The sequence below is a fragment of the Panthera pardus genome, unplaced genomic scaffold (genome assembly GCF_024362965.1).
Source record: "Panthera pardus isolate Hobbes unplaced genomic scaffold, ASM2436296v1 HiC_scaffold_16, whole genome shotgun sequence".
Taxonomy (NCBI): Eukaryota; Metazoa; Chordata; class Mammalia; order Carnivora; family Felidae; genus Panthera; species Panthera pardus.
In genome coordinates, this window is record NW_026526721.1 from 68,144,553 (window position 1) to 68,156,574 (window position 12,022).

Sequence of the window (12,022 nt, forward strand, 5' to 3'; positions counted from 1 at the left end):
TCACTTCCATTTTCATAGCCAAAGTCAATATTAGCTCCTGCAGAGATTTATTTTACTGAATCAATAAATCCGCATGAGGCAGCTCATAGTTTAGCTGGGGAGCCTCCACCCCTCCCAGGAGCTTACTGGGGAGCTTTAGCAGTTGATACACTGGGTGGAGAAAAGGCTGCATACTGCTAATGTTGGAACAGATGACCGTAGGGAGGGGGCCGTGGAAGACAAGGACCTGAGGTGGAAGGCTGGTGGATTGCAGGCAGGGGTCAGGCGACCACTGGGCTGGCAAGGTGTGGGGCTGGGGGTGGGGCTGGCCTGGAAGGCAGCTGTTGGGGAGGTGTGAAGGTCATCCTAGGACAGGTGCCCGTAGGCAGCAGGAGCTGATGGAACCCTGGCCCTGGTGTGTTTAGTCCCTTGTGTTTACAGGGCTCTCTGTCCTTCAGAAAGGAAGGCTCCCTGAGGGCAGGGACTTCATTTGCCCTTGAATTCCCTCCAGTCTTGATGCCTGAAGCCTGTGTAAATGTTGACTGAATGAAGAAGCAATAATATATTTGATATTTTCTGAAAACTCTTCCACTGATACTTGAGAGCATTATGTCATGTTGTCCTCATCATAGCATAACCAAGTAAATATTATTAATCTCCCATTTTACAGAAGAGGAGATTGGATCTTACAGAGGTTAAAAAACTCTGTCAGACTTGTCCAGCTGGAAAGGGGCATCTCAGAACCAGATAAACAGGCATTGTCAGATGTTTCCCCAAAGCAAACTCAGGTTCTGGCCCTTGTGTGTAGGGGGTTTATTTGGGAGATGGTGTTAGGCTACAGCCTCAAGGATGGAGGAACGGGGAGCAGGCGGGGAAGGAGCCAGAGCAGGGGGGTTGATGAGCAGATTAGTGCATGGGTGATTAGGTTCAGTCCCTGGAGACCTCACGGGGGACCACGTTCTCAAGCCCCGTCCATCACTGGCCTTACGCAGTGGTTCCCTGCAGCCAAGCGTTATGGGTGCCAGTTACCAAGTATTTGGCCAAGGGGCCACAGCAGGATACCAAGTACCGTGGAGCAGATCTCAAAGTGATAGTATACATTCAGTGCTGTAGTTCAGTCAGTGCAAATCTGGAGTGGGTGTAAGGGGTGCAGGCATTTAGACAGGAGAAATGGGGATAGATGAGAAGCGGAATATTTGCTGTCTTTTTTCCAGAGTCTAAGCCCCTTCCTTTAATTTTTTTTTTTAATGTCTGTTTATTTTTGACAGAGAGAGAGGAGGGACAGAGCATGAGAGGGGGAGGGGCAGAGAGAGAGAGGGAGACACAGAATCTGAAGCAGGCTCCAGGCTCTGAGCTGTCAGCACAGAGCCCGATGCGGGGCTCGAACTCACAGCTGTGAGATCATGACCTGAGCCGAAGTCGACCCTTAACAGACTGAGCCACCCAGGCTCCCCCTAAGCCACTTCCTTTAGAAGGAGCCGCACTTCACTCTTCCTGTAGAAATGGAGGGTAGAGGAGCCTTTGCAGCCAGAAGTAGCACTCTATGTACGTGGCTGGCAGCTAGTTGAGGGGATTCAAAATAAGTACACATTTTTAATTTAGTCAATTTATAAAACCATACACTATATTTCCCACAGCTCCAGGGCATGTATACAAATTAAATTCATAATTTAAAGCAGATGCGGGGAGAGCAGCAGCCTGGAGCAACACTCATCAAACACTCTGTCAGCGTAGCAGAGGGGCATCGGCCGCTCACTGAGGGCCGGACGCAGAGGGCTGCCCGGTGTGTGAGGGCTCCCCTGGGCCGGGCCCCAAGAAGTGGAATGCCGAGGACAGTCAGAGGAGCACCTGCCTCGTGTTTCTAAATAATTCAGGAAGTGTTTTACAGGGTGAGCTGAGGTTCTCAGGAGACTGCAGGGGCCCACCTGCTAGCCCGGCGAGTCAGGCTCCGTGTAGACTTCAGCAAACAGCTGGGGGAACCCACCTGAAGGAGACCGCTGCCCTCTGCTCCAGCCACGTGTTGCCTGTGGGAATGCAGGGCAAATGCCATCAAATCTGGCTTTTAAAGAGAAGCTGGAGAGCCAAACTTTTATATAAAATCTTCTGGCTCTTTTTCTAGGTTGGCAGCTAATTCAGGTTTATTTTTTTTTAATTCTGTGTGGGCCAAATAGAACAGGACTGAAAGCCAGATATGGATTGTGCGCAGCAAGTTTGCAAACTCTGCTCTGAGAAGTCTTATTATACAGACGTTATGTAGCTGAAGTGGGAGGGAAGCGTGAAGGCGGGGGAGGGGCAAGTGTGGCATGCTGGTCACCAGAGAGGGAGCAGGCCACACTTCACTCTGTCAATCCCGCTGCCTGCAGAGCAGTGGCCCTGCTCACTCGGGCACAAGGTCAGTGACCAGTAAATGTGACTGTTGGTGGCCTGCAGGGCTCTTCTGCCTGGAAAGGGGGCTCCCATCCCAATGTGAATAACCCGTAGCCATAGAACCATGTGAATTGTGGCTATTGAATGATTTTAACTTTCTTTCAAGTACAGTAAGAGTTCAGTCTGAATGCCTTAATGGGCTCTGGTTCTCCGAGGCAGCACGCTTATTTTTCTCCCTGGTCCCGGCATGGGCTGGTTTCTGGGTGGGTGCTCTCTGCTCAGGCCTTCGTGCACCTGCTGCCTCCTCCTGACTCAGGTCTCCGATCAAATGCTATCTCCTCGGAAAGGCCTTCTTGGCCAGAAAGCAGCCCCTCCGGCTATCGTTTTCTTGAATCACCCTCTTTTAATTTCTTGAGAGCATTCCCTGGGCTCTAAAATGATCTCCCTTGTTATGTGTCTGTTAACTGCTTTCCTGCAGTAAGGATGGCAGTCACTTGATGACTAGATTTTTTCAAGGTCATCACTGTACCCCTGGCATCTAGGACAGGCTTGGCACATGGCAGCACTTGGGTAAGATGCTGCCTTTCCTCAGAATCTGCCCTCCCTTCTTCTGTAATGCTTGTGTATGGTGTATTCCCATTAAGCGACCCTCTCCCCACTTCTCTGCGTTGTGACCCTCAACAGAAAAAAGGTTCTCCCGTGCCTGCTTGATACCCTCTTATTTTGAAAGAGCAATAATTAGGAAAAACTACCCACCATGTGGAATTTGTTAGAAGGGCAGGAAGAGGCCAGTGGCCAATTTGGGAACCTCCTTCTGACCAAAAACCCTGTTTGCTGTAGTCCTGCTGAACTAACTCTTCCAGTTCCTGGAATGTGCTCCCCTGGCCGAAACTTCTTTCTCCTCCTCCTTCAGGACGCCGCTCAGATGGCAAACTAGGGCAGAGCACCTTTGTGCCAGTTCCCTTGGCACCCTGGACCACCTCCGTCACGTCACACCCCCTATCATGCCTCGGAGTTGTCCCTTTATCTGACTCCCCTGACCGGACGCTGAGCTCCTACTGGAGACAGGGCTTGTGTCTGGAGCCGGTAGGCGCAACTATAACAGCAGCTAACATTACTGACCACTAACCATGTGTCAGGTCCTGTGGCCAATTCACCTCCCTGAATTCTCTTACTCAGTCTTCATAATTTCCTGATAACCTATGTGTTGTTATTACCCCCATTTTACAGATGAGGAAATTGAGGCTAGAGGCTAGGTAATTTTCCTTAAGTCTGAATATGCAACCAAGCCAAGATTTGCACTTGGGAAACTTCACTTCAAAGCTTTTGTTCTTAACCTTGGTACTATCCTCCCTCCGCAAACAGATGTTCAGGAAGTGTTAGTTGATAAATGAATGAGTCCTGCCATGCCTCATAGAAATGAGCCTCACAAAACCTGTGGTGTTTACAGATGCTTTCAAGTCATCATTTCCTTTATGGCCATTATACTCTTGATTTTAAAGGGTAGTCTGAGGGTGCTGCAAGCTGAGTCCCCTAACCTTACCCAGCTGCCTTGAGAATTGGAAACAGGCATCACCAGTCTCAGTGGAGCTCTGGGCTGAGGCTGTTTGGTTCAGCTCATCCCTGCTATTGAGGAGAAAAAAAGAAAGCACATGATGTAGGCCCGAAGTGCTGTCTGTGTGCAGAGGGTCCAGGCCCCAGGTCTCACGTGGGAGGCCTCCTGTGCTGACCCACCCTTTCTTTTGGCCTGTAGATTGCCTGTGCTGCTGTTGACTGCGTCAGAGACAAAAACCAGGACCTGTGTCAGCAAGAGGCCATCAAGGCCTATCCCACATTCCACTACTACCACTACGGGAAATTTGCAGAAAAGTATGACAGCGATCGCACGGTGAGCTGGGGAGAGGCATCTGCCCTGGGCAGGGAAACAGCCACCGAGGGGGGCAGCAAAGGGAGGCTTCCAGGGCAGGGCAGAGGTCAGTGCTAGCACCCTGCTGGGAAGCAAGGGCCGTGAGCCTGGCTGGAAGAGTGCCCCAAGAGGTTGTCCCAGAGTCCAGCTCCCGGAGCAGGGACAGGTTCCGGGGTGTCGGAAAGGGCTCCCCAGTAGCCAAGCAGACCGTCCCCGCATTGCCAGCTGCTTCCACTGGCCGCTCCTCTGTCCAGAGAAGTGAGCACGTGGGGCATCAGGGAAGGGGGAGAGAGGGTGCACATCCGCATCAGGGGTTAAAGTTTCCTTTTTCTCTTTCTCTTCCCATTCCCTATAGGAATTGGGGTTTACCAATTTTATTCGAACGCTCCGGGAAGGAGACCACGAGAGACTAGGGAAGAAGAAGGAAGAGTTGTAATTTCTGCCTCAGAGGAAGCTTTTCCATTACACTGTGAATAATACCTGTTTTGTTGTTCTTTCTGAATTTCCACGTGTTCTGAAGACAAAATTTTTTATAGCCGCTTATGGCCATTTTGTACAATTTTGAAATAAAATTAAACCAATTGTTTGGTGGTGTGGGTTGTTTCCACGGAGCCTGTAGTAACAGGTGGGTACTCGTGAAGTCCTCTTCTGGGAGGCGGGGCAGAGACTCTTGAGGGTGGCGCAGGGCACTGCCTCTATCAGCCATTGGAGAACAGAACAGGGAGATCAGACCACAGAATATCCTGTTGGAAATGACTGCTTCGGACAGGAAACGCATTAAGATAATCAGGGAAAACGGGATGCTGAAGCTGATGGTAACCAAGTACTAGCCTCTTTTGGATCATTGTGGTTTCAGTGTGTGTGCGTTTCCCTGGAACTCATTGACATGTTTCCCTTTCTTCAGCTATTTCTGTCTTCTCTGTTCCTCTCTGCAGTCCCTCCCTGCTCCCCCTTTACAGAAAAGCTCAGTCTCCGGGGACGAGCACAGTGGTGAAGCCCGGGCTCAAAGGGCCATCTAGAATGGAGTGGGGAAGGGGCTTTTGTGCTGCTGCTTGCTCTGCACACTGGCTAGGAAGGGGCGGGGAAGGGGACGTGGGTGGCATATTCTCTGTAGGCATGCAGATGCTGGGTCAGCATCCCCTCACCCGCCACAGTAACCTCCAAACCTTCCCCCGACCGTGTTCTCCATGGATGGGCGCCACCCAGGCCCCTGCTCTACCCTACATCTCAGTCTGCCTCCTGCCTCCGTACGTCTCTCTCCTGACTGGCTTTCCCATGCTGGTCGTGCTTTCTGCATCGCTGGGTGACTAACACCAGCTGTTTGCCCAGCGGTGCTGTCAGAGCCAAAGCACCCTGTGACGTGTCTTGTCCATCCAGTGGTACTTTTCCACGGGGAGAACAGCCCTGCTCCCTCTGCCTTGCAGCCATCCTAGCCTTGGATTTGGGTAGTTCAGAAGCGGGGTTGCCTAAGCACTTAGCTACTTACTAGGGTGGTTTTGTTGGTGGCTTGGCCTTCAGGAACACTCTTGTCTCCCAGACCAGCCCCCTGCCCTGTGGCCTCAGTCCTTCTTGCTGACGAGTCTGCTGAGAGGAGGACCAGAGCAGCACAGAGCCACAGAGCTCCTCATGGCTGTGCTGACGGGTGCCACTGCTCTGCTGGGGGAAATTGGGGGTTCCCAGCTTCCCAATCCACCTCCTGCTGCTTCAGCCTTCCTTTTTTAATCCCAAGCAGGCACTTTCTCAGCAGTGGCCTGTGGTCTTGCCCCAGGTGAATGGGCATGAAAGAAGCATGCATTTAAACACATGTACTGAGCTCCTGCTGGGTTCTGTACACAGGCATACAGGAGCCACGTAATCCTGACATTGTGCAGTATACTCATTCCTACAAGGGGATTTGGGGAGGACGTGTGCACATGGACATGCTTTTCCTTAATGGTGGTGTGGAGCCTTTGTGGGAGGAACTGATTTGCTCGTGTCTTCAAAAAAAGTTGTTGAGGCACCTGGGTGGTTCAGTTGGTTAAGCATCTGACTCTTGATCTCAGCTCAGGTTTTGATATCAGGGTTCTGAGTTCAAGGCCCGCATTGGGCTCCGTGCTGAATGTAAAGCCTACTTAAAAAAAAAAAAAAGTTGTTTTTAACTGCATCTTTAGAACAATACCTGACAAGAGCCACTTCCTGCCTGAGGACCACTGGCACCCACTTTCAAGGCATGGAGCTTGCTTTCTTTTTGTCCATTTCATAGCCTCAAGGTCAGATTTGCCTGGTCTGGCTTCTTGGTGAAGGCTTGAAAGCACCAAGGAATGGCATCCTCTTCACTTCTCTATTTGCAGGATTTTGTCATTAAGAGGCTTTGTTGGAATGTCTAGTGTTTACCATGACTTTGGGCATGACCTGAGCAAGTTCACCCCAGCTCTGGGCAACGGTCTCTGTGGATAGAGCTCCTTTCCTCCACTCCCCACCCCCACCCTCTGCTTGTACACTGTCTCCTGCACCCTTCACCCTCATTCTTCAATTCTGGAGCTCTGTGCAGATGGAGCCTGTACCATGGCATCTGGTTAGTTCCATTCCTCATGCCCACACTTGTTTCATTTGGAGTTCCTTGGTCCTCCGTGCAGACCCCTCTCTACCCCTTGAGGACCTGCTGTCTGTCACCTCACCGCCTCTATTCCTCTGGATCCTGCATTTGCAGACTGAGGTCTCTACAGAAGTATATGTGATAGGAGAGAACTGATTCCCAGTCTTCTTTCTGAGGCTTTGACATAGCCTTCACCTCAGCTTCTCTCCTTTGGGTTACTGTTTCTGTTTACCCCTCCCACTGGTTTGCCTTAGTTTCCCACCTTACTCTGCACCGCCCCCCCCCATGCCTCTCACACACCAGTGATTCCCCATCACTGCCTAACTGGAGCTTTCAGAGCTAGCCCCCCAACCCATCTCATCTTCCCCATGCTGCTGCCTCCCTTTCTAGAGGTGCTTGGCTTCCAGAAAGCTCCGTGCCAGGCACAGGAAGATGATGCTCTAGGTTTAAGAAGTGAGTGTGTGTGTGTGGGAGGGGGGTATCTCATTGTGGTTTTGATTTGCATCTCCTTAGTGATTAGTGCTGTTGAGCATCTTTTCACTGCTTTTTGGACATTTTTATATCTTCTTTGGAAAAATGCCTATTCAAGTCCTTTGCCCATTTGCCAAATGGGTTGTTTGTTTTTTGTCGTTGTTGCTATCTTATAGGAGTTCTATATATTTCTAGATATCAATCCCTTAGCTATGATATGCAAATATTTTCTGCCATTCTGTGGGTTGTCTTTTTCACTTTCTTAATAATGTGCTTTGATACACAAAAGTTTTTAATTTTGATAAAGTCTAGTTTATGTATTTTTTCTTTTGTTGCCTGTGCTTTTGGTGTGATATCCAAGAAATCATTACCAAACCCAACATCCAAAGCTTTTGTCCTATGTTTCCATCTAAGAGTTTTATAGTTTTAGGTCTTTTATTTTTTTATTTTAGAGAAAGAGAGAGCACACGAGCGAGGGAGAGGAGCAGATGGAGAGGGGGGAGAGAGAGGAGAGAGAATCCCAAGCAGGCTCCATGCTCAGCACAGAGACCAACACGGGGCTTGATCCCATATCCCTGGGATCGTGACCTGAGCCAAAATCAAGAGTCGATGCTTAACCAACGGAGCCACCTAGATGTCCCTAGCTTTAGGTCTTATGTTAGGACTTTGATCCATTTTGAGTTAAATGTAAAGAGTCCAGCTTTATTGTTTTATACATGGCTATCCAGTTTCCCCACCACCATTTGTGGAAAAGACTGTTCTTTCCTCAATGAACAGTCAAAAATCATTTGACCATAAATGTGAGGAGTTATTTCTGGGTTCTCTATGCTATGGCATTGGTCTATCTGTCTTTATGACAGTGCCACACTGTTTGGATTACTGTAGATTTGTAGTAAATTTTGAAATCAAGAAGGGAGATTCTTCCAACTCTATTCTTTTTAATTTATTTTTAACGTTTATTTACTTTTTTGAGACCGAGAGAGACAGAGCATGAACGCGGGAGGGTCAGAGAGAGAGGGAGACACAGAATCCGAAACAAGCTCCAGGCTCTGAGCTGTCAGCACAGAACCCGACGCGGGGCTCAAACTCACAGACTGTGAGATCACGACCTGAGCCGAAGTCGGACACTCAACCGACTGAGCCACCCAGGCACCCCAACTCTATTCTTTTTAAAGATCATTTAGGCTATTCAGGGTTCCTTAAAATTCCACACATCTGTGCCGTTAATCACGTGTGTAATTTGCAAAATCCACACTGCAATCAAAATGTAGAACTGCTCCATCACTCTAAAGGTTTCTGCTGTGTTCCTTTATGTTCACACGTATTCTCCCCTCCCTCTGATCACAAACACTGGCAACCACTAACTTGTTTTCCATCTCTATCCTTTTTTTATTTGGGGAATGTTATATAAATGGAATCATACAATAAGTTATCTATTAATATGGGCTTTTCTTATTCTACATAATGTCCTTGAGATCCATCCGAATTTATGTTCAATTTTTTGTTTCTTTTTATTGCTGAGCAGTATTCCATGGTACAGATGGAAGTACCACAGTTTAACTATTTACCTATTAGGAAACATTTTTGTTGTTTCCAGTTTGGGGCCATTACAAATAAAGTGGCCTTTTATCTAGATGTAAATTTTCATTTCTCTGGGTTAAATACCCAGGAATATAAATGCTGGATCATATGTTAAGGGTGTATTTCGCTTTTAAGGAAACTGCCAAACTTTTCCAGAGTGACTTCATCATTTACTTTCTTACCAACAATGTATGAGAAATCCAGTTTCTCCATATCCTTCCTGACATTTGGTATTGTCATTATCATTATTTTTTAAAATTTAGCTGTTCTAATAGGTATATAGTAAGATATCATCATGGTCTTACCGTATGTTTCCCCAGCAATTAGTGATGTTGGATATTTTTTCATGTGTTTATTTGCCATCTCTTTATCCTCTTCAGTGAAATGCCTATTCACGTCTTTTGCCCATTTTCTAATTTTTCAGATTTTATTGTTGATTTTTAAAAGTTCTTTATCTATTCTAGATACTAGTCCTTTGTCAGATATATGGCTTGTAAATATTTTCTCCCATCTGTAGGGTGTTTTACAGAGCAAAAATTTTTAATTTTGACATAGTCCAGTATATCGACTTTTTTTTTTTTCATGGATCATGCTTTTGGTGTCATATCTAAGAACTCATGACCAAGCCTTCGGTCTTAAAGATTTTCTTCTGTTTTTTTTTTTTCTAAAGTTTTACATTTAAACGTAAGATACATTTTGAGTTAATTTTTGTACAAGGTGTGAAACTTTGATCAGGCCCGTGGATGTCCAATTATTCCAGCAACATTTGTTGTAGACTCTTTCCTCCACTGCATTGTTTTTGTGCCTTTGCAGAAAATCAGTTGGCTGTACTTTCAGAGGTCTATTTCTGGGTTCTCTGTCCTGTTGATTATATATATGATACATAATACATAATATATACGATTATATAAGATTATACTTATATAATGTACTTGTTATAAGTCTTGAAATCAAGTAGACTGATTTCTCTCATTACCTTTTTCAAAATTGTTTTTAGCTCTTATATTTCCTTTTCCACATAAATTTTAGAATAATCTTGTCTATATCAAAATTTTTTCTGGGATTTCATCATTTCAGATGATTCAGGAAAAGAATATATATGTACACATACATAAATGATATTTCTGTATATATATATACATTTATATTGTATTTCTGGAGAAATATTTCTGTATATATATATAAATATGTGTATATATATACATATATATACACATGCATACACACAGAGAGAAAGATAAAGCCAAATACACAAAATGTAAATGCTGAATTTTAGGCAAAGGGTATATATGACTTTTTATAAGTTTGAAAATTACATCAAAATAAAAAGTGCTTTCCTTCCTCCAATCTCCCACAAAAACATTTTTATATATGGGGGAGAAAAAGCCTGCCCTCAATGTATAAACTCAGCGACCCAGTTTAGCAGGAAGGGCCTGAGTTTAACTCTCTCTCTAGACAGCCGTGCTTCCGTTGTGGCCAGGAACCAGAGTTTTCCTGTGCCCTCGCCCAGAAGGGTAGGGAAGTTGACGAATCTGGCTGGGTTTGCTAGGGGGTATCACGGCAGCGAGATCACAGCCAACCTCAGGGGTCCGCGGTACCGGCAGGGATGAGGTGGTGCCCAGCCAGCACTAAAGGAGGAAGGAAGCCCCTGGTTTCAGTGGCAGACAGGCACTGAAGACCCCAGAGCAGGCCCAGTTGGCCCTTAGCAGCCACCACTTCACGTGCAGTGTTGACCAGCAGGGGGTGCAAGGATCTGCAGGACCTGGTGTACATCTAAGTCCCTCCCTGGCTATGCATCTAAATCCTCTCCCTTGTAGAGGAAGGGAGTTCTGAAAGACTGGGCATTTATCTAGGGAGTCATCCTATAGTTGCCTAAAGAGAATTTTCAGTTTATTGGGTCAGACTGAGATCACTGCTTCTACTAAATCAATTAATGGGAAGACACACTCACATGCATCTTTCTCTGGATAAATAGGCACTGTGTAAATACACAGCTCCTACATTTCTGATAAAATGTAGTGCCCAGTACTGAACACAAGAGTCCAGGTGAGACCTGGACAGCACAGGAGGAGAGGACCATGAATCCCTCATTCCAGATCTTTTAAGATAGATCTTGGCTAATCTAGTCCAAGACTACAGGCTAAAGGTCAACCAAAGCCATCAAAACTTTTTCACACTGTTTACAGAAAAGACCAACCCTTGATAGTTCATCTTCATTGAATTTTTTCTTCACTGATCTTCAAGGTGTGATAAGAAACTTTGCAGAAAACCATGCAGAAGAAAATTTAAATCACTTGTAGACTTGCTACTCATCAGTTATTATCCAGTATGTTGGTGTATTGTCTTTCAATTTTTTATCACACACAAATGAAATCTTTTAGTATAACTTTGAAAAAATTTTATAAAATGTTTAAATATTTTTTGGTATCATCCGGTATTCTTCCTCAACATAATTTTTAAAGATCATATAGCAGAGTTTCTCAACACTATTTGTTGGCACTATTGACATTTTGGGACAGATCGTTCTTTGTTGTCGTTTTCCTGTACATCGGAGAAGTTTTAGCAATATCTCTGGCCTGTACCCCCTTAATGTCAGTACCACCTCCCCTCCCCAACAGGTTGTGACAACCAGAAGACTCCAGACTTTGCCAAAATCGCCTGGGGGGCAAAATCACCCCTCAGTTGAGAACTGCTGCTATATAGTACTTCATCCTATGTGAATACCATCCTTTACTTACAAATCTATATCATTAGATGTGTATGTTATTTATAGTTATTCTTGGTCATAAGTAATGCTGGGATGGATATCTTTGGTTTTGCTATTTTACACATTTTCAGAAGCGGCTTTCTGGGTCAAAAAATAAGCTTTTGTTGTGAGAGAGTGAGAGCGTGTGTGCCACGTGCTGGGTCTGGGAAGGGGCAAAGGGAGAGAGAGAGAATCTTAAGCAGACTGCACGCCCAGCATGGAGCCCAATGAGGGACTCGCTCTCACCACCGTGAGATCATGACCTGAGAGGAAATCAAGAGTCAACGCTTAACCAACTGAACCACACAGGAGCCCTAGAATATGCTTACTTTTAAGGCATGTGATATGTACTGTCAATTTTCCTTCTGTGCTGTACCTATTTATACTCTTACCAAGA

At 46.0% G+C, this 12,022-nt stretch overlaps 1 protein-coding gene across 1 annotated transcript in view; it reads left to right on the forward strand.

The window, feature by feature from the left end:
* PDIA5 (protein disulfide isomerase family A member 5) overlaps positions 1–4,838 on the forward strand; it is a 93,076-nt gene extending 88,238 nt beyond the window's left edge. Inside the window, exons 17-18 of the mRNA XM_053904161.1 lie at positions 4,100–4,234; positions 4,608–4,838. Of these exons, the coding sequence (XP_053760136.1) occupies positions 4,100–4,234; positions 4,608–4,688 (216 nt within the window). The 3' untranslated portion in view covers positions 4,689–4,838. The remainder of the gene's footprint in view (positions 1–4,099; positions 4,235–4,607) is intronic.
* Positions 4,839–12,022: the final 7,184 nt, after the last annotated feature.